The 27,643-nt window shown below is 50.3% G+C and overlaps 7 protein-coding genes across 7 annotated transcripts; 3 read left to right on the forward strand and 4 right to left on the reverse strand.

Annotated features, from left to right (window-relative positions):
- Positions 1-4,089, reverse strand: T310_5428 (Phosphoribosylformylglycinamidine synthase; the record flags this gene model as incomplete). Its single annotated transcript, XM_013471690.1, has 1 exon — positions 1-4,089. One exon carries the CDS (start codon positions 4,087-4,089, stop codon positions 1-3), a length of 4,089 nt encoding a protein of 1,362 aa, XP_013327144.1.
- A 2,617-nt stretch (positions 4,090-6,706) lies between these two features.
- T310_5429 (MFS multidrug transporter) lies at positions 6,707-8,527 on the forward strand (the record flags this gene model as incomplete). Its single annotated transcript, XM_013471691.1, has 4 exons — positions 6,707-7,142; positions 7,199-7,802; positions 7,859-8,190; positions 8,256-8,527. The coding sequence occupies 4 exons, from the start codon at positions 6,707-6,709 to the stop codon at positions 8,525-8,527; spliced, it is 1,644 nt and encodes a 547-aa protein (XP_013327145.1).
- A 1,156-nt stretch (positions 8,528-9,683) lies between these two features.
- On the forward strand, positions 9,684-12,362 carry T310_5430 (clbR; the record flags this gene model as incomplete). Its single annotated transcript, XM_013471692.1, has 4 exons — positions 9,684-10,866; positions 10,917-11,051; positions 11,106-11,196; positions 11,246-12,362. The coding sequence occupies 4 exons, from the start codon at positions 9,684-9,686 to the stop codon at positions 12,360-12,362; spliced, it is 2,526 nt and encodes an 841-aa protein (XP_013327146.1).
- A 1,615-nt stretch (positions 12,363-13,977) lies between these two features.
- On the forward strand, positions 13,978-15,028 carry T310_5431 (uncharacterized protein; the record flags this gene model as incomplete). The annotated part of the gene is made up of 3 exons (XM_013471693.1): positions 13,978-14,131; positions 14,188-14,844; positions 14,904-15,028. 3 exons carry the CDS (start codon positions 13,978-13,980, stop codon positions 15,026-15,028), a joined length of 936 nt encoding a protein of 311 aa, XP_013327147.1.
- Positions 15,029-18,445: 3,417 nt separating this feature from the next.
- Positions 18,446-18,923, reverse strand: T310_5432 (uncharacterized protein; the record flags this gene model as incomplete). Its single annotated transcript, XM_013471694.1, has 4 exons — positions 18,446-18,503; positions 18,549-18,681; positions 18,713-18,768; positions 18,859-18,923. The coding sequence occupies 4 exons, from the start codon at positions 18,921-18,923 to the stop codon at positions 18,446-18,448; spliced, it is 312 nt and encodes a 103-aa protein (XP_013327148.1).
- Positions 18,924-21,726: 2,803 nt separating this feature from the next.
- Positions 21,727-22,409, reverse strand: T310_5433 (uncharacterized protein; the record flags this gene model as incomplete). Its single annotated transcript, XM_013471695.1, has 2 exons — positions 21,727-22,108; positions 22,369-22,409. The coding sequence occupies 2 exons, from the start codon at positions 22,407-22,409 to the stop codon at positions 21,727-21,729; spliced, it is 423 nt and encodes a 140-aa protein (XP_013327149.1).
- A 310-nt stretch (positions 22,410-22,719) lies between these two features.
- Positions 22,720-23,248, reverse strand: T310_5434 (uncharacterized protein; the record flags this gene model as incomplete). The annotated part of the gene is made up of 2 exons (XM_013471696.1): positions 22,720-23,092; positions 23,130-23,248. The coding sequence occupies 2 exons, from the start codon at positions 23,246-23,248 to the stop codon at positions 22,720-22,722; spliced, it is 492 nt and encodes a 163-aa protein (XP_013327150.1).
- Between the last annotated feature and the right edge of the window lie 4,395 nt (positions 23,249-27,643).

Consider the following 27,643-nt stretch of genomic DNA (forward strand, 5'->3'; position numbering starts at 1 on the left):
TCATCCAACCCATCTCCTTGCACTGTAAAAGACTCTCCCCCAAGGCCCAATATCTCCCCATTGCTCCGCCTCCGGAGGCAGCCAGCTCGCGATGCCATTCAGGACGGTCCGCTCCGGGTGCGGCATAATCGCCAGAACGCGGCCGTCCGGCGAGCGGATGCCGGCAATGCCCTCGGGGCTGCCGTTCGGGTTGAACGGATAGGTCATGGTCGGCTTGAGCGTCGCGTTGTCGACGTACCGGATCGGGGCCAGGTTGCGTTTGACGAAATCCTGCGGTGTCACGTTCGGGGTCAGCGCGAACGAGGCGCGGCCCTCGCCGTGCGCGACGGCGATCGGCAGCGACGAGCCATCCATGCCGTGCAGGAAGACGGACGGCGCGGATGGATCCGGGTCTGAGATGTGCACCATGCACACTCGCCCTTCGTACTGCTCGCTTGCGTTCCGCTCGAAGCTGGGCCAGTCCTGCGCGCCTGGGATAAGCTCCTTCAGACGCGACAGGAACTGGCAGCCGTTGCACACACCCAGCGCAAACGTATCCGGGCGCTCGAAGAACGTCTTGAATTCGTTGCGCGTGTTCTCGTGCAGCAGGACCGATTTCGCCCAGCCCTGGCCGGCTCCCAGAACGTCTCCGTACGAGAAGCCTCCACATGCGGCCAAGCCGACGAACGAGGACAGCGACACCCGACCCGAGATGATATCAGTCATGTGCACGTCCACGGCGGAGAAACCGGCAAGGTTGAAAGCGAACGCCATCTCCGCCTGGCTGTTGACACCCTGTTCGCGAAGAATCGCAACCCGCGGCTTGTTGCTGAAGGGCGAATATTGCGTAAGACTCGTCAGGAGCGGGAGCGCCTTGTCCTTGGGGTCGAATGTAAGTCTCCACGACAGACCAGGATCCCTGTCGTCGAGAATGTTGGCAAACTCCTGGTCAGCGCAGGCAGCGTTGTCTCGGATTTTCTGCATATGATACGACGTGTGCGACCAGATCTGCTGGAGGTTCGCCCGCGAGTTGCGGTATACCAAAGTGTGTTTATGGTAGATAGTAAGATTCTGCTTCTGCTTTTCCGAGACTCGACCGATCCGGGTGATCAGGCCTGGTGGCGGACCGCATGTTGCGAAACAAGAGCGGAACTTGGTCTCATCCTTCTTGCGGACCTGGAATACAGCTCCTAGCTCCTCGTTGAAGAGAGTCTCGATGACATGGCGAGGGTCTGAGCTTGGGCAAATATCATCCAGCATGATCTCTACACCGCATCGTCCAGCGAACATCATCTCCGCCAAAGTGGTAAACAGACCGCCATCAGACCGATCATGATAAGCCAGAACGATGCCCAATTCCTGCAGCTGCTGCGTAGCATCGAAGAAGTCCTTGAACAGCTCCACATCGCGGACGTCTGGGCACTGATCGCCAACCTGCTTGAAGACTTGAGCTAGGGCGGAGCCACCCAGGGCTTTACGACCACGAGCCAGATCAACAAACATGAGAACAGTCTCGCCAACATCCTCAACACGACGCAGAGTTGGCGTCCACGTCTTCCGGAAATCGCCCACGGGGGCAAAGGCAGAGATGATGAGGGACAGTGGCGCTGTGACCTCTTTGGCTTCCTTGGTGGACTCATCCGTCCATTTCATCTTCATCGACATGGAATCTTTCCCGACAGGAATGCTGACCCCAAGCTTTGGACAGAAGTCCAGTCCAATGGCCTCCACGGCTTCATAAATGGCAGCACCTTCACCAGGGTGGCTGCTGGCAGACATCCAATTCGCTGAGAGCTTTACTCGGCTCAGCCGATCGATCAAATCTGCCGCAGCGATATTCATAAGGGCTTCCGCAACAGCCATCCGCGCCGACGCAGATGGAGAGATCAGTGCTAGAGTCGGCTTTTCGCCCATTGCCATAGCCTCACCCGTCTTCACGCCTTGCAGCAACGAGGTGGCAGTGACGGACACATCGGACACCGGAGTTTGCCACGGGCCAACCATCTGGTCTCTAGCAGTGAGCCCACCGACCGTCCGATCACCGATGGTGATCAGGAACGACTTGGAACCGACAGCGGGAAGAGAGAGGACTCTTCTGGCAGCCTCATTGAAGAGTTCCTGATTCGAAGTGGCCGAAGGGAGGTATGTTGACAGACTGGCATCAAAGGCTGGCAATTTCAGTTTCCGCGAGTCCACCGTCCTGGTCATTCTCGGTGGCTTTCCAAATAGAACCGACAGAGGAAGATCGATAGGCTTGGGGTACTCTTTCGAGTCTCTGTCAAGCAGAATGAGCCTCCTCTCTTCCTCTGACGATCCCCAAGCGCGGCCAACCACAGAGAACCCACAGCGCTCTCGTCGACAAATCGCTGTGAACTTGTTCATTCCTTCCTCTCCAATGGCCAGAACGTATCTCTCCTGTGCCTCACAGCACCAGATCTGCATCGGACTCATACCTTTATCGGCATTATCAATCTCTCTGAGCTCAAATGTGGCACCAAGGCCAGCATCGTGGATAAGTTCAGGGAGAGCGTTCGACAGCCCACCGGCACCGACATCATGGATAAACTTGATGGGGTTATCTGGTCCCATCGCCACGCAGGCGTTGATGACTTCTTGGGCTCTACGCTGAACTTCGGCGTTTCCTCTCTGAACGCTGGCAAAGTCCAGATCCGCAGAACCCTCGCCAGAAGCGAGACTAGAAGCAGCACCACCTCCCAGACCGATGAGCATTGCTGGTCCTCCAAGGACGACCAGGTAGGATCCCGGCTTGACAGCAACTGGGTCTTTGATCGCGTGTTGTGGTCTTACGGTTCCCACACCACCTGCAATCATGATCGGCTTATGGTAGCCCCTCAGCTCTTTCTGGCCGTTCCCGATGTCGATTTCAGTAAGCAGGGTGCGGAAATATCCTGCTATGCACGGCCGACCAAACTCATTGTTAAACGCCGCACTTCCAATTGGCGCCTCAAGCATGATATCCAAACTGCTCGCTATGTGATGAGGTTTGCCCACATCAAGTTCCCAGGGTTGTCTCAATTCCGGAATGAGAAGATCCGAAACAGAATAGCCAGCGAGACCTGCCTTCGGCTTGGAGCCTCTCCCAACGGACCCTTCATCTCGGATCTCTCCCCCAGAACCCGTTGCAGCACCCGGATAAGGGGAAACCGCGGTTGGATGGTTATGGGTCTCAACTTTAGCCAGGAAATGAACCGTCTCCTTGGTTTGTGTCCATTCATGAGTCGTGGGATCAGGAGCCCAGAACCCAGCGCTTTCTCCCTGCAGCACCGCTGCGTTGTCGCTGTAGGCACTGACCGTGAAGTCTGGATGTTTTCTGTGCGTGTTTCTTATCATTGAAAAAAGACTGTTGGGCATCTGCTTCCCATCAATCACCCAGGAAGCGTTGAATTGCTTGTGGCGGCAATGCTCCGAGTTGACCTGCGCAAACATGAACAGTTCAACATCGGTCGGATTCCGCGGCACCGGCCCATTCAAAGAATACGCCTCGACGAGGTATTCGATTTCAGATTGGTCCAGAGCCAGACCAAGACGCTTGTTGGCTTCCTGCAAGACCTCAACGGGGGGTTTACCACCGTCATGGAGTGGGATTACTTCCAGCGGCTGGGGAGGGTGCTCGGAGAACATTTGGTGGAGATCCGGCTGCTCCTCGCTGATGAGCTGGGTCATGCGGTCATACAGAGCGTCACGGAAACCTTCCTCGAGATCCCCTCCCTCAACTAAGAGACACGAAATCTTCAACCCTCGCTCGATCCGTTTCACGAATTTGCCCAGACCACACACGTGCGAGATGGCGGTTGCTTGAGAGCTCCACGGGGATATCGTGCCGACTCTCGGGTAGACGTAAAAGACGCGAACCTGGCCATCTTCGGGGTCGAATGAAGGCGGGATGTCCGTTATATCGCCGTATTGGAGGAGCTGCTCGAGGACGGCCCGTTGGGGTTCCTGCAAAGGTTCGGAGGTGTGAACGTAGTGAATCCATTGTGCCCGGACATCAGCAGCTCCAATATTCGCAGCAATAGCGCGGCCACGGGAACGTGAGAATGCCACAGAACCTGGAATAGCCAGGTAGGTTGGCTCATTCGGAGTCGCCATGTTGAGGAGGCCGGTCGCGTGAAAAGACGGTCTTCAGCCAGGACAGGCTTGTCGGATAGATGTAGCAGGCCCGGCACATCCACCGCGAGTGCCAGGACCAGGGTTGAAGTCCAGCACCTTGCTTGGCGAAAGGAGCTGGTTCACCGTGACGTTGGACGGGCCATCGAAAAGGAACTTTTGCAGTCATCCAACTTTTTGCCCGCCGATCAGGTGTGGCCCCGCGCTAGTCCGGATCGGGCTTATCAGCGCTTATCGCCCACGTGATGTCACATGACCTGTCACCCGAACGAGACAGCGTGGATTAGTCATCACATGAAGATCGAATGTTGTTTTAATTGGTCGGACCAGGTCCACTGCGAATTATCTAATATTTTCCCGATGCCAAGGCCAACACGGACCATCTGCTGTGGCCAACATCCAATGGGCATGCATGCTATGGCCACCTGCAAGTCCCCGAGCCCTATTGCCTGTACCTGTCTCAAGCCGTTAGAACGTAGGCGTAAAAAAAAAATAAGACCGCGGCTCTGCACTTAGAGTGCAAGCAGGTCTAGATCGCTTGGCATTGATTGGACATTTTTCACGTGGTTGACTGCCGATTTTGTTCTGCCTGCAGTAGCGTAAGCAGTACTCCGTAGTGTACTCTGTCAACCATAGAAAACATCGGAATCCCTGTCCAAACATTCGGCCCGAGAATCTGTTTCACGCTAGAAGTTAGTGTCCAAACAACTTCTGCTGCACGGCTCTAAGACGATAGATATGTCAGTGATGCATGAGATGGCAACCAGTTAATATCATTGCTACATCAGAATTGAAAAGTCAACAAACAGGCATGATTGCTGCAAATAATAATAATGACTCCCGACATGTACTCCGTAGCTATGCATCTGCCCGTGTAGTGCCCGTAGTGGATCTCATTCCGCCCGAGGAATGCCAAGACGCTCCCTGTTGAGACCGAGAGAGCGGAAGTCGGAATGATCCGCCAAGCCCCTTGCTGCTTGGTACGGATGGCCCGTAAAAGGAAATACGCTCCGCCACCATCCCCCTCGCAGTAATATGTCTCGATGAACCAAGCCTTTTGATCAAGATCGAAGAATCATCACTCCTCCACGAGGTCCCTATGCGGTGCCTCCGCAAATCTACTTACTGTTCCGCGCCGCGTGGAGAGAAGATTCTATGCCTGTTTATGTTAAGAAAAAAAAAATTTTTTTTTCTTGGCCAGGCGTGCGATCTTGGGATTCTTGGCGAGTTCTCTTCTAAGAGGCATTACCGATCGAGCTCTCTGTTCGAGTCAATGACTCGATAATAATCGTAGGAACTGGAGGGGACGAATATGCAGAACACAGCCACCACCATGCGGTGTTTCTTTCTGTCTTTGGTATTCCTCGCAGTTGTGATGGCAGGGTCCCCAATTGCGGCCCATTTTCCCTACAATGATCTTTGCGGATAATGTTGTCTTAGACATGAACCACATGCATGTACTTTGGAAGATTGCAGTTGTCATTTAGTACGGAGCATTTGGGCCCATTTGTTAGAGGGGCTAGTCGTGTGATAGCAATGCATGGTCATTGATTCGTTAATCAAACATAATGTTGACGTCTATCGCGGGAATAGCAATCTTTCACTCTGGGCATCATTTCTCCATCGTACTTATTTAGCCTTGCTGGAAATCTGCCTCGATAACGTGTATGAAAGATTCCTTCCAAGCCCTCCTTCGACTTTGCTCCGGCAGACGGCGTGCGGGGTCTGTGGTGGCAGCGCATACAGCGTTATCTAGGGCCGAGGCTTCTAGAGATGTCATGACCCACGGAGCCCGAGTCGCTCCCGGGCCCTAGGCCTTATCGTGGGGTCTAAGGTTGTCGGAGCCACTCAGCCACTGGGCGCGTCTCCCTGCTTCTAATTATTGCCGCGACAGCCTCAATAATGATTAATCCAGGCAGTTCCTTCCGCTCTGGAACGATCTATGTTCGTATAGTCTGAAATAGTGATCTGATAGTTGGATGAGTCAATTTCTGTCCTGAGCACACAGCCATATCGTCATACATCACTGTGTAGACTTGCCTGCGTAGTGGCCTCGTTTCTAGCAGCCTCGTTTCAGCTGATCTGTCTCGTAGGTGCTGACACCATGCTGGAACTGAATTGTTCTTGTCTCTTTTTCCCTTTTTTGCCCCCTTTTTTTTTCACGTTGCGACCCATCGAGGGGCCTGGATGTCGTGATGGACCGCGACTGCCCGCGAAGCATGTTTCCGTTTCGGGCAAGCCATGACCCTGGGTGCCTTTCCGCTTCGGGCAACCGACCCAGTCCGACGCCAGGCCAGAACCAATGATCCGCCGCCAAAGTCGATGTGAACCGACGTCAGGGTTGCGATATACACGCCTCGACCATGAGTCTTTATAGCCCTTGCGCTCTTACTGCCCAACGAGTCCCCACATACTTGGGACCGATTGGGACCGACATGCCGGGTATCCTGAAGCCGTCGGCGGAGACCCAGAAACTATATCAGGAATATAAGAACGCCATGGCCGCCTCCAAGATTATGAAAGCTCCTTCGCAAGCGCCGACTGAAGCTTCAATCAGATCCCTTCGCTCAAGGCCAGCTTCCCCTTAAGTCTTCACACCATGGCATCCACGACGGGGGAGGAGACGAACGGGAGTGGTGAGGTCCCCAGACGGACCATCACCCTTGGGTCCAACCCGGGACAAGTCGATCCCTTGGATCTGCCGTTCAGACAAGTCAACGAGAATGCCAACATGGAGGAATTCACAACGGAGACCAGAACAGGGAACATCATCAAGCCAGTCCGATCCAACGTGACGGGGAAGCTGGAAGACTACAAGCTGGTGACGTTCAAGATTGACGACCCTGAGAATCCCAAGAACTGGTCCAAATTAATGAAATGGTATTGCACCATGGTTGTAGCCTTCGTGTGCTTCGTTGTCGCCTTCTGCAGTGCTGTCATTACGGCTGGTCTCGATGGTCCAACCAAGACTTTTCACATTTCAATGGAAGTTTCCCTGATCCAAATCACTGTCTTCGTCGTAGGTTTCGGAGTCGGTATGGTAGACTTGTCCCCCTTTACAGGGTTTCTTATGGGCTAACCTGAACTTCAGGACCAATGGTGTTTGCCCCCCTGTCAGAGATGCTGGGTCGCAGAATCGTCTATGGCGGCACCCTGCTGATCGCCGTTATTTTCGAGATCCCATGCGCCGTAGCACCAAATATCGGTACTCTCATTGTCTGCCGAGCCATCGACGGAATTGCGTTCAGTGCGCCCATGACCCTTGTCGGAGGTACATTGGCAGATCTCTGGAAGAACGAAGAACGAGGCGTTCCCATGGCTGCTTTCAGTGCCGCCCCTTTCATCGGACCAGCCATCGGTCCTCTGGTCGGTGGTTTCCTGTACGATGCGGCCGGCTGGAGATGGCTGTACTGGATCCAGCTGATCTTGTCTGGAGTTTCCTGGGCCATGATCACCTTCACGGTTCCGGAAACATACGCTCCAACTCTGCTCAAGAAGAGGGCCAAGAAGCTGCGAAAGCAGGAGAACGACCCGAAATACGTGACCGAACAGGAGCTCGACGACCGGCCGCTGGGAGAGAAACTTCGGCTCTTTTTGATCCGTCCGTTCCAACTGTTGTTTCTCGAGCCGATTGTGCTGTTCATCTCCATATACATGTCCGTGCTCTACGGCTTGCTGTATATGTTCTTCGTCGCGTAAGTACCACCAGGTCGCAATGTCCGTAGGGAAAACTATGTTAACGACTATCCAGGTTCCCCCTCATCTATCAGGAGGGCAAAGGCTACTCTCCCGGTATCACCGGTCTGATGTTCATTCCTTTGGCCATCGGTGTCGTTTCGAGTGCCTTCTGCTCTCCTTTCGTCAATAAGCATTACTTGAAGCTTTGCGAGAAGTACGGTGGCAAACCACCCGCGGAAGTGCGCTTGATTCCAATGATGTTCTCCTGCTGGTTCATTCCTATCGGACTATTCATCTTTGCCTGGACTTCTTATCCACATGTGCACTGGATCGGTCCGGCCATCGGCGGTTTCCCTGTTGGATTCGGCTTCATTTTCCTCTATAACTCGGCGAACAACTATCTCGGTATGTTTGCCCTCTGACTTTCCCATCAGGAGAGCATGGAAGCTGACTCAAGATCCTTTTTGTAGTCGACACATACCAGCACCAGGCCGCGTCTGCCCTTGCGGCAAAGACCTTTTTGCGGTCCATGTGGGGTGCAGGCTGTGTGCTGTTCACGATACAAATGTACCACCGGCTCAACTACCAATGGGCCAGCACACTGCTTGCCTTTATTGCCCTGGCATGCTGCGCCATTCCGTATGTCTTCTACTTCTATGGCGCATCGATTCGCAAACATTCCCATTTCGCATATTCCGAGGACGAGGAGAACAAGGCCGTGCAGTTCGATGGCGGACACTAGAAGGCTTCTTAAGACACAACCATCTCATCCGAGATTGTATAGAGATTTCAATTAAGCATTTTCAGGCGGACATTCGTCATATTTCCTTTTGTTTCTTCGACTTTTGCGTCTTCTGACCTGTTATTTTTCTTTGTTGTCTTTTTCTCCTTCTGGTTTTTGTTTTCTTCCCTTTGCATACCTTACATTTCATTTCATTTGTCTCAAGGGCATTCGGGTTGAACGAGCACAACTAGCATCATCATGGCGCTGGGTGGCTTCTTCCGATCCTTTTGGTTTATCTTTTCTTTTCTTTGCATTTGCATTTGCATTTTCATCTTCTAGTCCTCACTGTCGGAAGTTCTGGAAAACTGGTGGTGAAGGCGTCTTGAGCATTTTTCTTCGTTGCTATATGTCACATAGACAATAGATAGAGGATATAATAATTGTCATTTTCTTTGAAATGAAAGTATTTGATCAAACAGGTACATACATCGACCAAAGCATACTACTTGATGAGCGACATACCTCGACTAGCCAGGGAATCGGCATAACAGACCCGGGCATTTCCTACCTGAGTTAGGCAGCGCGGGTAGCACGGCTATCGATCCAGGCTAGGCAGGGATGGAGATCAAAAATTTTCCATTCTTGTCATATTGCAACAGGAACTGCTCAGTGTTCGTCAGGGATGTGGTCGTTTTAGAGCAGTCATTGACAGCAGCTTCGACCAATGACAGAACAGGCAATAGCAATCTCTCTAGACGCCACAAGCATCACCAATCAGTCTTGTCGTCATCGTGGGAAGCGACGGATCTGCTGGCGACAGTCTTGAATTGTTGATAGAATGCCGACTCCCGCACGCGTCATGACTAAGATCCCCAGCGCGGGCATGCCGCTATCCCCGAAACGGCAACTATCTGCCACCCAACCTCTAGCTTGCACGTGACCTCCACTCCCAGCTTGCTCGTGCTTCGAGTCGCAGATGTCTCATTTTTGCAGCGCTATTTCGTTCCTCTGCTGTGCGAGAAAAATTGTGGATGGTGGTGCGAGAGATCTTGATTCGACAGAAGCCATGTCTGTGCCTTCGACGTTCCTATGAACCGTTCCCTCTGGACATTTTACGCTTTCCACCATCGCAGCTGTCCCTAAATTCTATCCGACGACGCAACCCGGGCTGCCAATGTCCAATTCAATGGCATCGTCCTATTCGCGCCCTGATTCATTCTCGCCGGCTGCTGGTTCAGCCCCGAGAACGTCCACGCCCCTCTCCGAACTCCCCCAGTCCCAGATTGACGCCATCATCCGGACGAAACGCAAGGCGCGCGAGCCCAAGGCCTGCTACCCGTGTCACACGCGCAAGGTCAAATGCGACCGCAACCTGCCTTGCGATGGCTGTGTGAAGCGCGACCATGCAGATTTGTGCACGTACGAACGGCCGTCGAAGAAACGCCAGATCCCAGTCTCCCAGTCCTTCTTGAACAATGCGAGGGGCGGCGATCCTGCTGCAGGAGGGACCGCTGCGGTTAGTATGATTGGGTCGGATGTGCACGTCAAATCCGAGTCTGCAGAGCCAGGCGCAGGGTCATCGCATGCCGGGGGCAGGGTGTCGATCCCTCGTGAGGATTGGGAGAATGTCTGCAACAAGCTGAAAGAGATGGAACAGACAATCTCGAGCCTGCGATCTGGACTCGAGCAGATCGAAGAAGGGCGCGTTTCTGCGATGGCGACTGGAGAGCCGCGCAGCACAGATACGAGTCAGCGGTCTGGACAAGCGTCCCCTGAGCGCGAAGGCATTCATACGGCCAATACCTTGGGCGAAGGCACTGTTCATCTTGGCTCGCGATCCGTCCTGGCGTACATCCTCAACAAGTCCGGATCCCTTCAAGCGCAGGCTCTGCTTGAGGGCGGAATCTTGCCCAAGCTGGGGCTCGACAATGAGACTGCAACCTATCCGTTCGTAGATCTGTGGTCTTCGGACACGTCGACTTTTGACGTGAGCGCTGTGTGCGGTGCACTTCCCAGCGATGAGCAAATCAGAGAGTTAGTCTGGTCACTATCTATTTCTTCTGGAATGATGCGATGGCTGACTGCATCTAGGTTTTTCTATTTCTACAGAGACATTGCAGGCACTCTTTACCCGGTGCTCGTGGACGTGCCTGGGTTCGAACAGGATATGGAAACGTTACTTCGGAATCGAGCAGCCGCTGGTGGCGTGCTCAAGACTGATGATGACCAAAATTTCTCCCAACGGCCGTTTGGAAAGAGCTTGGCTTTCCTCGGGTTACTTTTCGCAGTGCTGGCTTCGGGTTGCCAGTCATCAGACCTCCCCGGCAAGGAGAGGGAACTCACATCACAAGTTTACGGTATGCCGTTGCTTCTGATTTGATATGGATTCGTCAGCTAACTGTCATAGTTTGCTGCTCTTACCAATGTCTGCGGATGACCAATTTCGTGTCACAACCCACGATCGAAGCTATGAAAACGCTCCTGATCATTGGAAACGTCTTGTCCTACAATATGAATCCCGGCGTGTCCTATGTGTTACTTGGTAGGAATCCATCATTCAAGATCTTTTGAAATTGTTCTTGACTAACATTCATAGGAATGACTCTCCGAATGGGTTTGGCGCTCGGGTTGCATGTCGAATCGAATCGTTTCCCTCCAACGGAACGATATACTCGAAGACATGTGTGGTAAGGATATTGAAGAGGCTTTTTGTTCGCTTTATACTTACCTTTCAAGGTGGTCAATGGCATGGCAAGACAGTCATTTCTCGTTGTCCTATGACCGACCATCTACGACCGCCGTCAGCCAACCGGATATTGCCTACCGGCCTGAGTCCAAGCCCGGCGAGCGAGATTACTTTGAGACGATGTGCAGGATCATCTCGTTGACCCTCGAAGTTGTCCGTGGCCGCATGTTGAGCCCTCATTTCCAAATGAGCTTCAAAGCTATCCAGGCGTACAAGGAACGAATTCAGCATATCTTGGCAGATGCAGCACCGCATCTGCGAGACCGTAAGTACTGTCTGTCGTCGGTGGATCACCTTCAAAGACTGGCTCTCAAAGTGCACTCGTCGTACATCACCTCGGAGCTTTGCCGCCCAGCGCTCAAAGCGACCGCCGACAAGAATGACCCGCTGCACTCGAAGACGCGTCAGGATTGCGTGGCGAGTCTGATTGCGACGGTCGAGTCATATATTGAATTGCATTCGTGCAGCAGCCACGGATCGCGTGCCTGGATCACCTTGCAGCGCGCCATCAGCTGCGCGTTCCTTTTGGCGGTGATTGACGAATCCAAGTCGGAGCCTCAGGTCTGGAAGCTCCTCCGGCAGCTGGAGGTGGTCATCGCCGAGCGGGCGAGCGCAGAAGAAGAATTCGAGGGGACGACGGCGACGTCGCCCCAAGGCATGGGAGCAGATGGATTGAACGCTGGAAACGGTCAATACAACGTCATTCCAGGGATGACGAACGCTCCGCTCTCTATATCCGACTCGTTTTCGGCCCCGCCAACGGCCTCCGTCCCGGCGTCGGTGGCAACAGATACGCGGACGCAGTGGGCCAAGCCGCTCACCAAGTCCCTGCGCGCGCTGCAGAAGTTGAACGCGGCCTTTAGCAACTACAGCACGTCGATGAACGACGGCAACAGCGGCGGCAGTCCTACCTATGCGGTCAACGCCCAATCCACAGCAGCAGGAGGGACCCAACAGCACAACGGGTCGACGAGCGCGTCCGCAATCACCCCCAGCGTGGGGTCATTACCTCCACCGACGCCCGAGAGCTCCAGCAGCGGCGATTGGACATTGCCGAACCTGCTGGACCGAGCGGCAGAATATATCCACCCTCCGCTGTGGGGGTAGATGAGCGACCAGCATGAACACGACACGGACAGACAAAAATAAAAGGGCAGGATTTGGTTACATGCATGGCAGGAGAACTGGTCCTGGCGTCAGGGATTGATGATGGGTTTTGGTTTTGGTTTCGACTACGGAAGTTATGAAAGTTCTCTTTTTTTATGACCTTTATATACATATATGCATATGCATATGCATACCTCTGGTGGGTCTCTGGGCGATAAATAATGATCTAGAGGATCGATCGGATCATGAGAGACGCCTTTTTTTTGCAACTCCCCTTTCATTCGTGCGTGTGTTATTGCAAATAGTCTTGACGACTTTGGGTACTGAAAAAGAAGAAAAGAAAAATACGAACCAGTTACGCCTCTCTCTTTGTCTTTCCCCTCTCTCTCTCTCTTCGCAATCCTCGAGTTATGTTATATATACCCTGGTATGCAACATGCTCTTATGCTTGGCTTGGACCAGTGCTTTGCAGTTAGTTAGTTGCCAGGTCCATGACTGAATGAAGCAATGTGAAGTGAAATGAAATGAAATAGCACTGGCGCATGCATGTACTTATGTCTGTATGAAGTTATTCCAAATCATGAACTCTCTTCACCATGCTATCCGAGCTGTAAGCCCCATGTAACCAGCTTTTGCCAAATGTGGAAATGACTACGCTACCTACCTACCCGGAGCTTTACTCCGAACTGTAAGCCCGCCCTAGACCGACCGATTTCCCCAAGCAAGCAAGTAAGTAAGCTATCTAATTTGGTCAAGTTGTATGAACAGTACATGGATTGCTAACCTACCTACCTAGGTAAGTTAGGTAGGTGCCTAGGACTAATTAATTAAATTAATCTTCTTTTTCCCGTTCAGTCAGGGCTTCGGGCTTCTGAAGCATTGAGAGTATCAGATGGGGAATTTTACTTTTACAAATCCAGGAACTTACTTGCACGGCAGTGTTTTTGTTTTGTCTCATAATAAATTAAAGGGGTTGGTTCTTCTTTTTGGTCTGGTCTGCTCTGGTCTGCTCTGGTCTGGTCTTTTCTGGTTCAAGGGTTCCTTTTTCTTCACTGCACAAATAATAGTGCATAATGAATAGTATCATATCATATCCATGTCCGTGACCATGTCCTTGTCAATGTCAATCATGACCAAAGGAGTATTTATTATTTATTGTTACAGGCAATTGACAAACAATAAATTATTTATGTGTATGTGGTGTATGGTGTATCAGGTCGGCCTCAAGTTTACTATCCGGGATTAATTTCCTGTTATGGAGTTCTGGCTGCTTCCTTTTTTTTCCCCCCTTAGTCCTATTTCCTTTTCCTAATATGTTGTACAGGAGATTTGTCATACGAAAGTCCGTCCACTATATCATACACTATGTATATATATATTGTACATAGTTCGAGAGATCAATGCTATATCCCCAGCCTGGACTTGGAAAGATTGATTATGCACGGATTCTTCCTGCCCATCTGTGTGTCTTATTCCCTTAGGCTTAATTGTAATGGGTACATTTACATGGACATGTACTTTTTGAAAGATACGATTTCTGCTGGACACACACCCACTCACTCATTACTGCTGATTGATGGTCCAATGCTTGTCCTCGTACATTATATATCATACGATGATCGCCTTCTCAATGCCTCTTTTCATCCTCGTGGTGCATGCAGCAGCACAAGTGATGGGCAGCAATAACTTCACCATCGTCAATGGCCTGGTTTTTACCCCCGGGTTGGCGATCGTCGATGCGCCTCAGCCGTATACGCCGGTAGGGGGAGGTGAGTTGTTTTCACTTAGTAGTAGATTCTCAACTACGATGGACATTAACTAACAGTCTGTATTGTAGACACCCTCCAAATCGCCATCGACGTCTCCGGCGACGGCAAGCTCCCCTGGCCGCCCTCGACGCAGTCCCCCACTTCGCCCACTCTCTTCCACAGCATCACCATCTTCCTGACGTCCTACACGACCCTACGAAACTTCACCATCTCCAACGGCAGCGATATCCCCGCCGGAAGCATGGCATTTGTCGGCCCCGTTCTCAGCCTCGAGCCTTCATCGACGGTGAAACACATCAATTGGGTCTGGCCTGCATGTCTGGTCGGAAGCGGCAGTGACTCTTCTTCATCTTCGCGCGGCGCGTACAACATCTCGCTGCATCAGTCCTTCCGCTGGAATGGCACCGAGTACTACACCATCTTTGACCTGCCTATCTCTGTGACGAATAGCATCCCTGCGACGAGTTCTTCCGGACAGGTACGGGCGGACTGCGCGTTGGTTGAGAATCCGCTCCTCGACGCAGCGCAGATAATCAACAGTTCGGACCCGCTGCCCGGCTCGCCGTGGATTATTGGCAATAGCAGTAGCAGTACAGGAGGGACTCTGACCAGTCCCGGTAGTGGGGGTGTCAGCATTGACGGCACTGGCAGCACAGGTGGTCGTGGGAGTTTGACGACTCTGCCCAAAAGTGGCAGTTGGGCCTTGCGAGTGGGTAATAGAGACAGTTTTATTCTCATTATTAGCAGCATCATACTGTTATTTCTTGTTTAGTGTCGTTCATGACACGTCTGTCATTACATGTCACTGTTTCCATTGTCCCCCTGACTCGAGGAACGCCATACTCAAAGTCGACCACTCTGAGATTTACCCCCCCTTTGCACCACAAGCTCAAGTAGTTCGCAAAAATGATCCTTGCTCATCACCCACAATCCAAGGGTTTTCATAGAAAGATGTGAAGCAAATACTTTGCAAGAAATCCGGGGATTAAACTGACAATCGACGATAATGTCGTATAAATATCTGCATCATCTCCTGACCAACATGATTGTTGCATGTAACGCCCTGGGGTTCCCAGTTCATTCCCAATCCTGAGATGTTCTTCCCAAACCTTCTCGCCAAAGTTTGGTAACATCTGTCCAGTCAGTTATGGGACGCACTACCTTCCTGATCCCTTCCTCAAAGTCAGTCCATTGTTGGACTTGCTTCACATCGAGGACGTTTGGGTTCTCGCTCGGGCTTTTGGTGCGAAAACCTCGATGTGTATAATCCCCGATCTGATGATATCAAGACCTTGCAGCAAAGGTAAAATGCGTTGATTCGTGCTATCTGCTCTATCTGAGAAAGGCAGAATCGACGAGAGAGAAGGAGAAGAAGAAGAAATTGAGAGGCGTAGACTCAAAGAGAGATATCTATGTGGGTCAGGCGAAGCGAGGTGTCACGTGAAGCAAGACCATGTGACCTGAGAACCACGCTCCGCCAGCCGGGTCAGTGCCAGGAGCCTGACAGAAGATCATATTGGTTAATCTTTTTTCTTTTTTTAAAATGACTCCTATAAGAGAAGGGATCAATGTAAATAATATTGCTATCTAGCTTTCATAACTATATAGCAATTCGAAGAGAAAACATACCCAAAAAAATATCATGATTCTAAATGCCTGGCCTTAACCGTGTGTGTTGAGTGCACATCAAGCACGAGATGTCTGATTGGCAGTTCGAAGTGTCTGTACTGTACACTTCAGAGAATAGTGATAAGGTTGGTCTCTTCTCTGAGTACCCTTGTATCTCCATCCATCGCTTTGCACCCTGGTATAACCAGCAGTCCGGTCGCTGGGTTGATTTCACAGCTCTCCTCGTACTACTTCATCGTGATGTGGTGGCAACGGGCTTGCCCGAGTTCGACGCCGTAATCCATCCAAGGAGGCATTGTGGGCAGGCGAGGGGTCGTCTTTCTCTGCATATGTTGAGCTTCCGTCGCGATGAAAGCGTGTACTGAACTGCTGTGCAAACCTCGGATCTTCACGCCGTCGCGTACCTGTCGATTGGTCCATGTCTGCAAAACATTAGCTTTCGTCCGTTCTGCAAATGCTCGGTATATCTCTGCTTACCCGGGTTCATACAGGTAACTTGCCTGAGGCCAACCATTCCCATTGCCGCCGTCCGAGACCCAATGTTCCACAGTTAATCCCAAATCAAAATAATCACATTCCTCGCTCGCAAGTAAACGAGTATTTGAGCAAAAAGAAAAAGGAAATCAGAGGAAAAACAAAAGAGATCTTGGTCATTTGCTTCATCAGGTCCTCCTGCAGTATCTTGGGTGGTAATCTTGGGAAGACCAGATAAAGATGGAGCCAAAGGAGAAGACAGGGGAGAAGATGGCGGCTGAGATTCACATGAATCCGATAAGCTGTCCACCTAGCAATTCTGTCTTTGAAATCTGAGAATCCCTTCATCAGGGGGTCCCACGATCAGGTATTTCCTCTCTGGCCGTCTGTTATGATGGCCAGAGCAAGGGACAGCATGAAGTGCTGCATCAAGGTCATCATATCCGCACAGCCAAAAGATGCTCCGAATGGGGCCAACAAAATCGGTATGTCCTAACGAGCAAGTCAAAAACACCACTTCATTCATCACAGATTTCAAAGGAATACTTACGCGGATCTGTATCGTCCCCTATGAACTCTTTGATTTCATCAGAAATTTCTCCCGGATACGATTCTGGCTCCCCGTTAACCCAAACAGGTACAAAACCGTGACGTCTCAGAGTTTTCCAATTCCTTTCCCCCAGCCAGGAGTAGCTCTTCTTGCGGAAGGATTGTCGCAATTGAGCTCCCTTCCGCGGCAATTGTCCTGTAAGACCATACTGTAGGACCATATGGTGAGGGTGACCGTTAGTCCAGCTCGAAGCAGCTACTCTCCATTCCTTGGCTTGCAGAACGTCTTCTCGTCCGTTCACAACTCAACCTTGACGGCTGCGTGGTACTCAGTTTCCACATTCGCAAGATCGAAGTGAAAATACAATCTGCACGCTTAGGCACCGGCTCTAGATGTTGTCGCCGAATATTTTGGAACCTTCCCTGCCTCTGCGATGGTTTCTTTCCCTTTCCCTTTCGATCATGCATGGAAAAACTAATACAGGCCCTCAATCACCGCGATCACGACTTCTGCCGCGACCCCACCGTCCCCAGACAAGTGAGAAACTGCTCAATCTGCAGAGTCAAAGGGACGAAGAAACGTAGAGGCTGTTGGAGCACGCATGTTGCAGACTGCGCTAAGAAGTTCATGAATGTCATGGCATTCCTTGTAAGCCGAGTTTGCAAGAGTGACTGTAATTCAAGAACTCCAATCTTCCATGCCAACGAAAAGTAAGATTCCGAGAAGACCACAATCGTTGGAATTTATGAAGGTCCGGATGGATTTCTTTCTTCGAAGCTGTCTTCACCGCGCCACACAAATGAGAACTGGATACTTGAAGAAGCGAGCGGATGTTAGCACTCTTGTATTGAATTAATATCAGCAATCAAACTCACATAGTCATTCTGCGAGTCGGCGCTCCTCTTCCACTGGGGTCCACGATGCATTGTGGAGGTAATCCCCATCTTCTTGCAAAGCTTCACGTGGACCAAACTTGCCGCTATAAAAGCTTCGAAAAACATTGTCATTTCTGGTCGACGCGTAATCACAGATATATAGTTTGCGATTGGTGACCGATGAGGATAGGCATCAGAACCAGACGTAGCCAGGCTTGCGTACACAACATATGTACGGTGTTCTCGAGCTATCTGTTTCATCACGAAGCTTTTGCCAATTCCGCTTGGCCCGAAAATTGAGGTATACGGGGCAAGGTGAATGGCAGAGTCGAAATTGGAATAGTAGTTGAGAATTTGCTGATAAATCGTGCTCGTAATATCGCGTCCACGTGGAGATGTTCCTCGTGGACTTGCACATCGCTATGATCAATTCCGAGAGGATCGTGAACATTTGTATAGCCACATGCTCGTGTATCACGTCGCTGCTCGCGTTATTCTCGTATTTTGCGGGATCACAGCCTGTGCAAGAATATTCTCTCGCAGAGCTGAACTAGTCGAGTCCAACGAGGACCACGACTGCAACACCGGCTCGCGAGACCAGGTGATCTCGCACCGGTATAGGCCATGGAACCTATATATAGGGGGAGCTCCGACGAAACGCAGAAGCAACAATCTGCGAAAATGCATCTCCAGCGCTTGTTGCGCTGGCTGTCCTGGACAATGATGTCGATGTCGGGCTTATATTGGCTTTCCTTATTAGCTTTCCAGAAGCAAAGTGCCTAAGCATTATTGATGATAAAAATGGGTGGTTCTCATCCAGAGACTGGACCCTTGCATCTTTGTCCTGCACAATGTTGAAGTACTTGTGTAGCTCCAGCAATGTACTGACGATGCTGCAAGCTTCATCCCATCTCTGATCCAGTCCATATTTCTTCCTTGTGAAATAAACTGATCCTTCTTCTCCTTCGAGAATTGTGCAGGCGCTGATAACTTCGACACAAGGGGACTTTTGTCAAGATACACTGTATTGCAGTTAGCAGAGAACATGCATACATTGGTGATGACTTCTACCTGGTTGAGCTGGGTCAGTGTCCAGCAGGAGACGGCATCTATTTCAAAATCAGCATATGTGTGATTTTGCAAAGGCCACATTGGCCGTACAAAGAGCCAGAAAGGATTGCAAAGAAGGAATGACTTACTCGTGTTGCAGGCACACAGGAACCCCCACACAATGTGGTAGTCGCTGTCTGCCTCCTCTGTGCATGCTGATGAGAACGACCACTTCGACATTCGGTATGGAACATCCATGTATTGTAACATGCCTCTTGAGAGCCGCGTGGGTTCTGCAGATTGTTAAACTCTTCCTGAATGCCATATTCAATCTGAATGGTGTGTAAATACTCTTGTCGTTTGGCCCCCAGTGGGCGATGAGGAAGACATTCCCTCTGCTGCCCGGATGTCCCAGGATTTGCTTGCGGTCTTCCCTGAAGAGTCGGAGGCTGATCTTTCCATGATGGACAAGTTGAAATAGTGTGCGCGGAACTTCTTTGTAGATTCTAGGGTGGATGACATTGTGGAACGTGCTCAAGCTGTGCTATTTCAAACGTTGTGATGGTCTCAATGGACATGCCCACTTTCGTTTGAGGACCGAGGATGTCCACCCACTCTGAAGATTATCGATCAAGCACTTGGAAGCTAAACCTCGAGCATCATCTCTTGATCCGATGATCCACCACCTAGTGCGAAGTCTCAAGTATTCAGACCATCCGGCTTCAACGACCATACCTGGCCGATATTTGTCCAATCTTCCTGCGGGAGCATGTTTTCTCGTGCGTAAGGATGAAATGAGTCGAGAAGCCATGCTCAAGTTCACAAATCTGGCGGTGTGTTCACACGGTTTTTTTTTTGGAGCAAGAGCAAGAGCAGGACTGGATTTTCTTGATAAACTCCTAGTCTGCCAGCGATACTCCGTCGCCTTGCATTGAATCCACAGTGGCGGTTTGTAGAGATACTGGCAGTATCTTCGGGAATGACGGGACCCTGCGAGGTGTGAGCCTACAAAAACAAGATGTATTGCGAAGGCACTTACCGGGACAGCTGAGACAGCTGGAGCAGGGAAACCCCAAGTATCCCAATCTTCACTGCGAACGAAGACATTTCGTGAAGGCGGACTGGCTAACATCTGTCAGCTGCGAACTCAATCCTGGCCTCGCAAGGCCTACCTCCCGTCACATTTACTTACACCAGCAGCAGAAAAAAAACCTTCAGCGGGATGTGTCTTCGTCGAGAAATGCACAGAGCAGGATGTATAAAATATCCCGACCGTGGAGCTGCTGTTCGACTCCCAGGCATTGGTCCAGACACGGTCACACAGGGTTCAGCATGCACAGATAGAGCTGTGGTCTTCTGGCTATAAGCCAACACGAATCCATACCATAGCGACAACTGCAATGGTCCATGTAGGCGGCAATTTGCCCTGTTAGATAAAGTCAGCGCTGAGCAAACAAGTGAGACTCGATTTGCTGAGACTCGATTTGCGGCATACCAACCCACACTTTACGCAATTCATGATATGGACTTCTTGTCCGAAACCAGCGTTTCTGCACCGCTTTCTCGATGGTCTTGACAGAGTCTCTGAGGCTGTTCTCACTCTGCAGTGCCTGCGCAACACTCGTCATAGGACGTAATGACATCTTGTTCGGGCACAAGCAAAGGATCCATGAGACCATCCATGATAAGCTGAGGTCGGTAATGCCCATTCCTTCGTGCTATGTCCTCTCCCGAACGACGAGGTGCATACTCCACGTTGCATCCAGACCAAGGGCTTGAAGTTCTTTCTTCGTCTCTCAGAGAGAGTGTGTGCCTGAAACGCCCAGCTGTATATACCTTCCCGTGTACATGCCAAGGATGTGTGGATGTCCATGAAAAGCATTAATGGCGGATCAACAGCCATCCTCCCACTGAGGGTATTTCTCTGTAAACGCCCCCGCACCAGTGTGCGAAAGTCTGATCAGAATGCAATTTCCAACAGGCGAGCTTTGAGGTAATTTTCGTGGGAAGCTTCGACTTTCTAATGACTGTTGGTGCTAGCTGCTTGTAGTCGCTGAGGAAGATGACCACCTTAACAGATAGAAGGGTCATCACGATCATGTGATCGCCTTCCAGACATCAACACGAACCCATCCATCAGGAGGAATTCATTGGATGGAATGTTCAGGCCCATTGCGGCACTGTTTTGCGCTCATGCTGGATGACTTTGATCTGTCGATGTCGTTTGCTGGCATCTTATTTCTTCAGAATCTTGGAACGACAACTCGTGTGATCTGACGGAGGTCTGAAAACCGGACATCAAGCTGGAAACTGTTGATATCCGGGCCCTATTAGATACCATCAAGATGGGTTGGGACAATAACCGGACTTGTATCATCCCCTTCACTTGGATCCGGAGATCACTCCCTCATTCTAAAGCATATCCCGTATTCCGACAGCTTTTGTCGTCGAAACGATTCTTTGTCCATCGTGATGTCTGTCGAACATCATGCAAGCAGCACCCAGCCAGTCCGCAGTCTGCGGACTAAGTGGACTGTCGTGGTGCCATGCCATTTTCTTCTGCATTTCCAGCCGTGATCTCATCTTCGGAGTCCAGCAATGTCGGATTCCGAACAATGACCTCGTGAGTAGCAGTCTATCTGAAACTGCTCGACGCTGGTCTCGGTATCGGAAGTCGTGTAGTAATGGGGAGCACCTTCTGCGTAGGCTTCTTCGTTCGCTCTTCCAGGGGCCAAACGTGCCTCTTCTGAAACATACGCCGCTCTATTATCGATCCCTCTAGCTCGTTCACGTTCGCTGATCGCCTGTTGTCGTCTCCAATAAGGGATGTTTGATTCACTCATGAGGTGGAGGCCAAAGGAACCCGGGTAAACCTCATTTATTTCTCAAGTTGGCCTCGAGGAGTTCTTCTCAGACCGTCCTCCCCCCCCCCCCCCTTTTGTGCTTGCGTTGGGGGTTCGGTGGTGCTAAGTAGCGCATTGCTCAGGAGAGAACTGGAAGGACGTTATGCTAGACGACTAGCAGGATTTCGCCAGACCTGTGCTGTATGGATCGAGAGAAACCAGCCGAGGAAACCATGAATCCGTATTGATACTGGGTGAAAAAGAAATGTTTTCCTGAATTGAGGATGTTATTGCGCAAGTCTCGGAAATGTCAGCCACCTCTCCCAACGGCGTGTGGTGTGTTGGACTGAGCGATGATTCTTGCGCAGTGTGATGAGGGGCTTGATCTTGGTTGCAGCACACCAGCTTGATAGCTTTGATGAATTGATGTCCACATGAGCGAGCTCTGCGCAAGAAAATTGAACAGGAGCTTGCTTGGGGGCTCGACAGTTCTCCAGACTCATAAAAAGTCCCTCCAATACTTTTGCCATGCGCGACGCCTCTGTAGGGGACATGCCTGTGACAATGGACACAGTTCTGCGGAACAAGTTGCGGACTGGTCTGGGTCCAAGGGATTGCATCATCATTGCTCTGTCGGACTCGTTCCGGAGAACATTGGTCATTGGGAAGGAATGTTGAGACGGTATTTCCTCATGCTACCATTGTAGCAACTAAATGGAGATACCATTGACTAACGTGCGAAGCTTGATGGAGAATCCATGAAGGATGCTCTCAGTCTTGGCTATCCCACATTCGCCGTGCAGTGATAGTACACACCTCTCAGTCCCAGCAATGATGCAGTCGAGGGGGACCTGCATATCGGCGTGTTCGACTATGCCTTGCTGCTTTCCGACAAAGGCTTTGCAGCTTATTCGTTTTTGTCGATAGTTAGCGATTTATATGAATATATATTATTGCGGAGAATGAGGAAAACTCACGACTCCCAAGAAGATTCCGAAACAGGCCGTACGTAGCAAGGAAGCCAATCCGTGATGTGTCCCAAAGAATATTGGGAATTTCGCAGCTACATTTTTTTTTCCGGCGAGAATCTGTAACGCATCATGCACCGTTTTGCGAGGCATAGAGACCCGATACTGATACACTGATGGGCTGTTGGCAGGAAAGCAGTCAATGTTGACCCCTTGTTGCCCTAGTCATGCCGCACAAAACATAGGCGTATTTCCGTGCGCGTGTAGTTGCAGAGCGATAGACTGGAAAATAAGAAATACCGTCTTTGATTAACCACACTGTCGGCGAAAGGGGGCGGCGGTGCAGTCTTATGTCCCCGTGGCTGTTGAAGTCATTCAGCCATCGTTGGTGGCGGAGCCGAGGCGTACAGATCTTGGCCAGGATATAAACCCAGGCATCACAGAGACGTACGTACGGTGGAGGCAAAAAGTTCGAGGTAGGATCCCACAAGATCCGGAGTATTTTCCATCGTGAGAATGTGACGTCGTCGGGGTGGCCCCCACGGTCTATTTCCAAGTCAGTAATCAATCCCCTTGATGTTAATTAGCATTTAGGAATGATATACATACGGAGTAGCAATGCATTCCCTCACCGGCTCTTTTACTGCTTGAGAGAAAGGAGACCGCAACAACCAGAACATCACTCGAAAGGTGTCATGATGTCCCGCGGAGATAATACCAGAGGACATACTGGATCTCCGGGTCTCTCTGCGGTAGACTGTCTGAAACATATCGAGTTCATCTCTGATGGTGCGTGCAGCATCACGCAGCTTTGTTGTTCCTTGCTATAGGCTCAGGATCGGACTCTTGCTCCGATTCACAACTTGCTGCTGTTCGCTCAGCAACACAGATATTGCTCTGCCCTCTTCCCAGTGTCTGAGAATTCATTCCGTACTTTCCATCATTTGGGCGGCGATTGTCCGTAGGGGATTTCGCCAAGAATCCTATTGATCCACTTCCCGTCAGCATCCCTTATTATGTCGAGTCTGTTGTATGTACATGGGATAGAATATTCTGTCCGGGATCGGACTCATGGGATAATATCGATAACGTGAGGCGTCGAATTCAAAATTGCCGCGGTATCCGTTCCTGCCATATCAACCGGAGGAAACAGTAACGCCAGCTTCATTTGGAGATTCATCCATTGTCGGGACAGGATCAGGCGTCGAATTCAAGATTGCGGCGGTATCTGTTCCTGCCATATCAGCCGGAGGAACATAAGCGGTATTATCAATTGCAACCACATCTGTGCCTTTTAATGGTGGATCAACAACAGGGACATCCTTAAGAATAAAAATTCCACCCTGATATCAAGGAGATACCGACTCGTTGGCGTTGGAAATGTAACTGACATCCAACCGGTGGAGATGGTCATGACACCGATATTTGGTGCAGAGTATCTATCGTGCCATAGCTCTTTTTGTGGTGTTTCAGGGAAGTGCGTGATCCAAAACGGGGCCGAGGTCACCGGTACAGGAGGATGTCGGGATGACTTCGGTAGTTGGTGCAGAGCGCGTGCATTGAGCATGGGTATCGTGTCTTGAAAACTGTTCGTTCGCTGAGTCGAGTGCTGTTCGTTCCTGGAAGCTTCCTCTTTTGCCACAGAAACCGTTCTTGCAAGAAGAATCAGCAGAATAAATCTCCGTGATAAGATTTTGAATGCACAATGTGTCGTCAGATCTTTAGACCTTTAGACTCTGGATCCATATGTATGCGACTCGGATGTCTAACTCGGTGAAGATTGTCGCTCGGCTCAACTGCTCCATCAACTCGTCTATCAACTGTAAGGGGTATCGGTTTTTTTTCCAGTTAATGCGTTGAGCTTCCGATAGTCACCACAAAAACGTAAATCTCCCGTCAGCCTTCCGAGCCATCAGAAGTAGTGAAGCAAAGGGTGAATTGCTCGGTACAATGAATCCCTTGTTTAGGTTGTCAACGATGTACTGCTTTGCTGCCTCTAGCTCCTTTGCACGCCCTCATTGCTGGACTTTTCGCTGATCGCAGTTGGTTCAGTTAGTTCCAGCTGGTCAAGATCCTCGCTTTCTTTCGTTCCTTCAGGGAATGGGAGATGGAAGGCCATTCCATGCAACATGACAATCATATGGTCCGCTTCCACGCTGAGGCATTATTGACCCGTTGCCGTCTGCTGATGTGAAAGACACAAGGATGGACAACCGAGCTTGGAGGTTCCTGCAAATAGACTGGAGCAAGGCAGTATGTGTCCATTCACTCCTACTTCACCGGAAGAATGTCTTCCGACTCTGTGTGCTTTAATTCCCCTCGTTCAGTGATGGGCGCAGCCCTGTCCTATTGCAGGGACTCCGAAGCACGCAATATGTAGTCCTAGGCGTTTTGGTACTCGAGATGTGGCGAAGTCGCAGGCGAGACAGCCCTGTTTAGGGTGGGTGATCCGACACAGGTGCAATTGCAGGTTTGTTTCACATTTCTCTGCGAAGGACGCAGTCATGTTTGGGGCCAAGGTCAAGTCGACGAACCGACTGGATAGACTTGTGCTCTACTGAGTGACATGAGTGTCGATTGCTTTTTCGAAAAAATTGTCGGTGGATCGAATCATCGAATCCCACATCGCACGAGGAGTGCCCACAGGCCCGCAGCCATCAGGAGGAGGAATAGCAGACCGGATATTGTGAGAAAGAAGGAAGTTCTAAATAAATAGTGCCCGTTGGCACAAGACTCGAGGGACAACTGTCGAGTGACGGAGCGTGAGCCTCATCATGACCACCAGGATTGATCAGAGCGGCGTGGTTAAGGCCGAGAATCATGGATTTTGAGGATGTTTCGTCTGGTTTGCTGGAGCCGAAAAAGATTCCATCTTTCTGCTTCAAGAGCCTATGGTGATTAGCAGCTTTCTCCGTAGCAATTTTCGACCAGGTGAATCACATACATATACATATACACCTCATCAAAAGCGGACAATAAGATAAGGGATAAGCGATTCAATAATCTCCCAAAAAAGATCCCCGGGATGAATTGTTCCCTCGAAGCAATGAGTCAGGGGAACTCTTTAACAACACCCAGCCGCGTTTTCATGACGAAGTCCAGGCGAGAATCTGCTCGCTTGGCTGAAGCCCGTCATGTCATGAGTCTGTCTCATTTATGTGAAACGATAGATATATCGTAAATACCCGGAACACAACAAGCTCTTCAAGCGAGGGAATACAGGATGAGATGACGTAAAAGTTCACACTCTGTAAGACAAAAAAAAGTGCGAGGCCATGTACTTTCCCCGTGGCCGGGGAAAAAAATGAGTTATGGAGTCCTTCTTTACTTGCACAGGCTTTTCAAATCTTCCGAGGAATGGGCTGGTTCCTGGAATAAGGAACTTTGTTCGGCACTGCATGGAACGAAAAATAAATGCCTTTGCTGGAGCCGAAAAAGATTCCATCTCTCTGCTTCGATTAGCAACTCTTTCCTCAGTTAGCTATCTTCAACAAGGTGAAGCACATACATGTAATATAATATACTCCAGGACAATGAGTCATCGAGTACTCTTCACAAGGGAGATATTTCTCTAGTAGCTCCAGCCAGAACCTACCGAAAAAGTGGTAGGTATATATATATTGATATCTTCCATCGTGCTTTCGGATGGTCTGATGGTCCCTGATGATGATGAAGTCGACAATGATGGATGGGCCCTGCCCAGTCCAGGACGTTCATGAAACCTTTGAAAAGGACTAGGTATTTACGGCATCATAATGTCGATAGAATTTTGGAAGTTCCAGGTGAGGACCGTGAGGTCAGAGGTTTAGTTGGAAAGAACTTTGTGTGTGTGGCACTGCATCGAACGAACAAAAAAATAAATAAATGCCTGTCAGTTATTACCTCGTCAATCCTTTCTTTTCTTTGTCCGTCCGTCGTCCGTCTGACTGGAACTTACGCCTCTTGTGGGTAATAGGACTTCTCTGGTCGCAGTTCTCGATGCCAGAAACCAGAGAAGCGGGTTGCCTGCAACCTGCAGAGGAGATATATAGAATGGAATAAATAGAGACAGTCTTGTTCCACGTGCCCGCGTAGTTTGTAATGTAATATATAAAATATAAAATAAAAAAAAGGGAAAATAAACTGAAAAGCAAAGATTAATTTACGAAGAAGAGAATGATGAAGATAATGAACTGGGTATGGCTAGCTGCTCGCGTATATAAAATATATAGACCTTTTTCTCTTTGGAGGTAGTATGGTGAGGAAGAAAGAAAGAGAAATCGGGACAGCGGACGGGGGATGCAGGGATCTTATACACCTTAAGCGAGCAAGGCCTCGTCTCGTTCATTATTCACTGCTTCCTGCAGCAGTGACGGTTATGTACGGCAGCAACAAAAGAGAGTAAGAGGATAAAATCCGGCAAGATTCGGACAGTGAATCAATCATGAAGACCAGACCCCTGCTGAGAAGAAGGAAATCTCCGGTGACTCGTTTGCTGGTCGGTAGCAGGCAGGTAGACAGGCAGATAGGCAGTGAATGAATGGATCGATCTAGATAGATGGATGCCGTAGGTAGAACGGTGCATCGAAATCTCGATATTAGGTCCTTGCGGTGAATATTTCCTCTCACTAGTAGTGAAAAAGATTCTCATTCCCTGGACAGCTGGCTGGCTGGACAGCTGTCCTGAAGTTCGATCTTGACGGGATAATCCAACATACCTGCATCATCAGCAAGAGGAGGTAGGCGAAAGAGGGAATTCTGCAAACCCGACAGGCTCAATCCAGCCGAACTGTATTCGCCTCTGTCGGGATTTTGCATGTGCATATGATCTATTACGGAGTATTTTCTAACTCGGGAATCTGCAGGTTGCGTATCCCAGCAGTCACATCTGTGTCGTTCCGATACCTGCAGAAAGAAGATTCCGCAAACGAAGAGCTTCCTTTGTTCCACAGGACGGAGCTAGCTTCAGCCGCTCGAGCCCTCCGCCTTGGTGGTAGAGAGGGTTGTCTCAAGAGGAATACCTTGATTTTGTCGAGACACCCGCAGATGATATTCCCAGGATATGGTATATACCTATGCAGATAGACAAAAGATTCAGGGTGGATTGGTGATTGGAAGCCATTCTCGATCTATTCTATTCTCCT

The sequence above is a fragment of the Rasamsonia emersonii genome (genome assembly GCF_000968595.1).
Source record: "Rasamsonia emersonii CBS 393.64 chromosome Unknown ctg1118621760282, whole genome shotgun sequence".
Lineage (NCBI taxonomy): Eukaryota > Fungi > Ascomycota > Eurotiomycetes > Eurotiales > Trichocomaceae > Rasamsonia > Rasamsonia emersonii.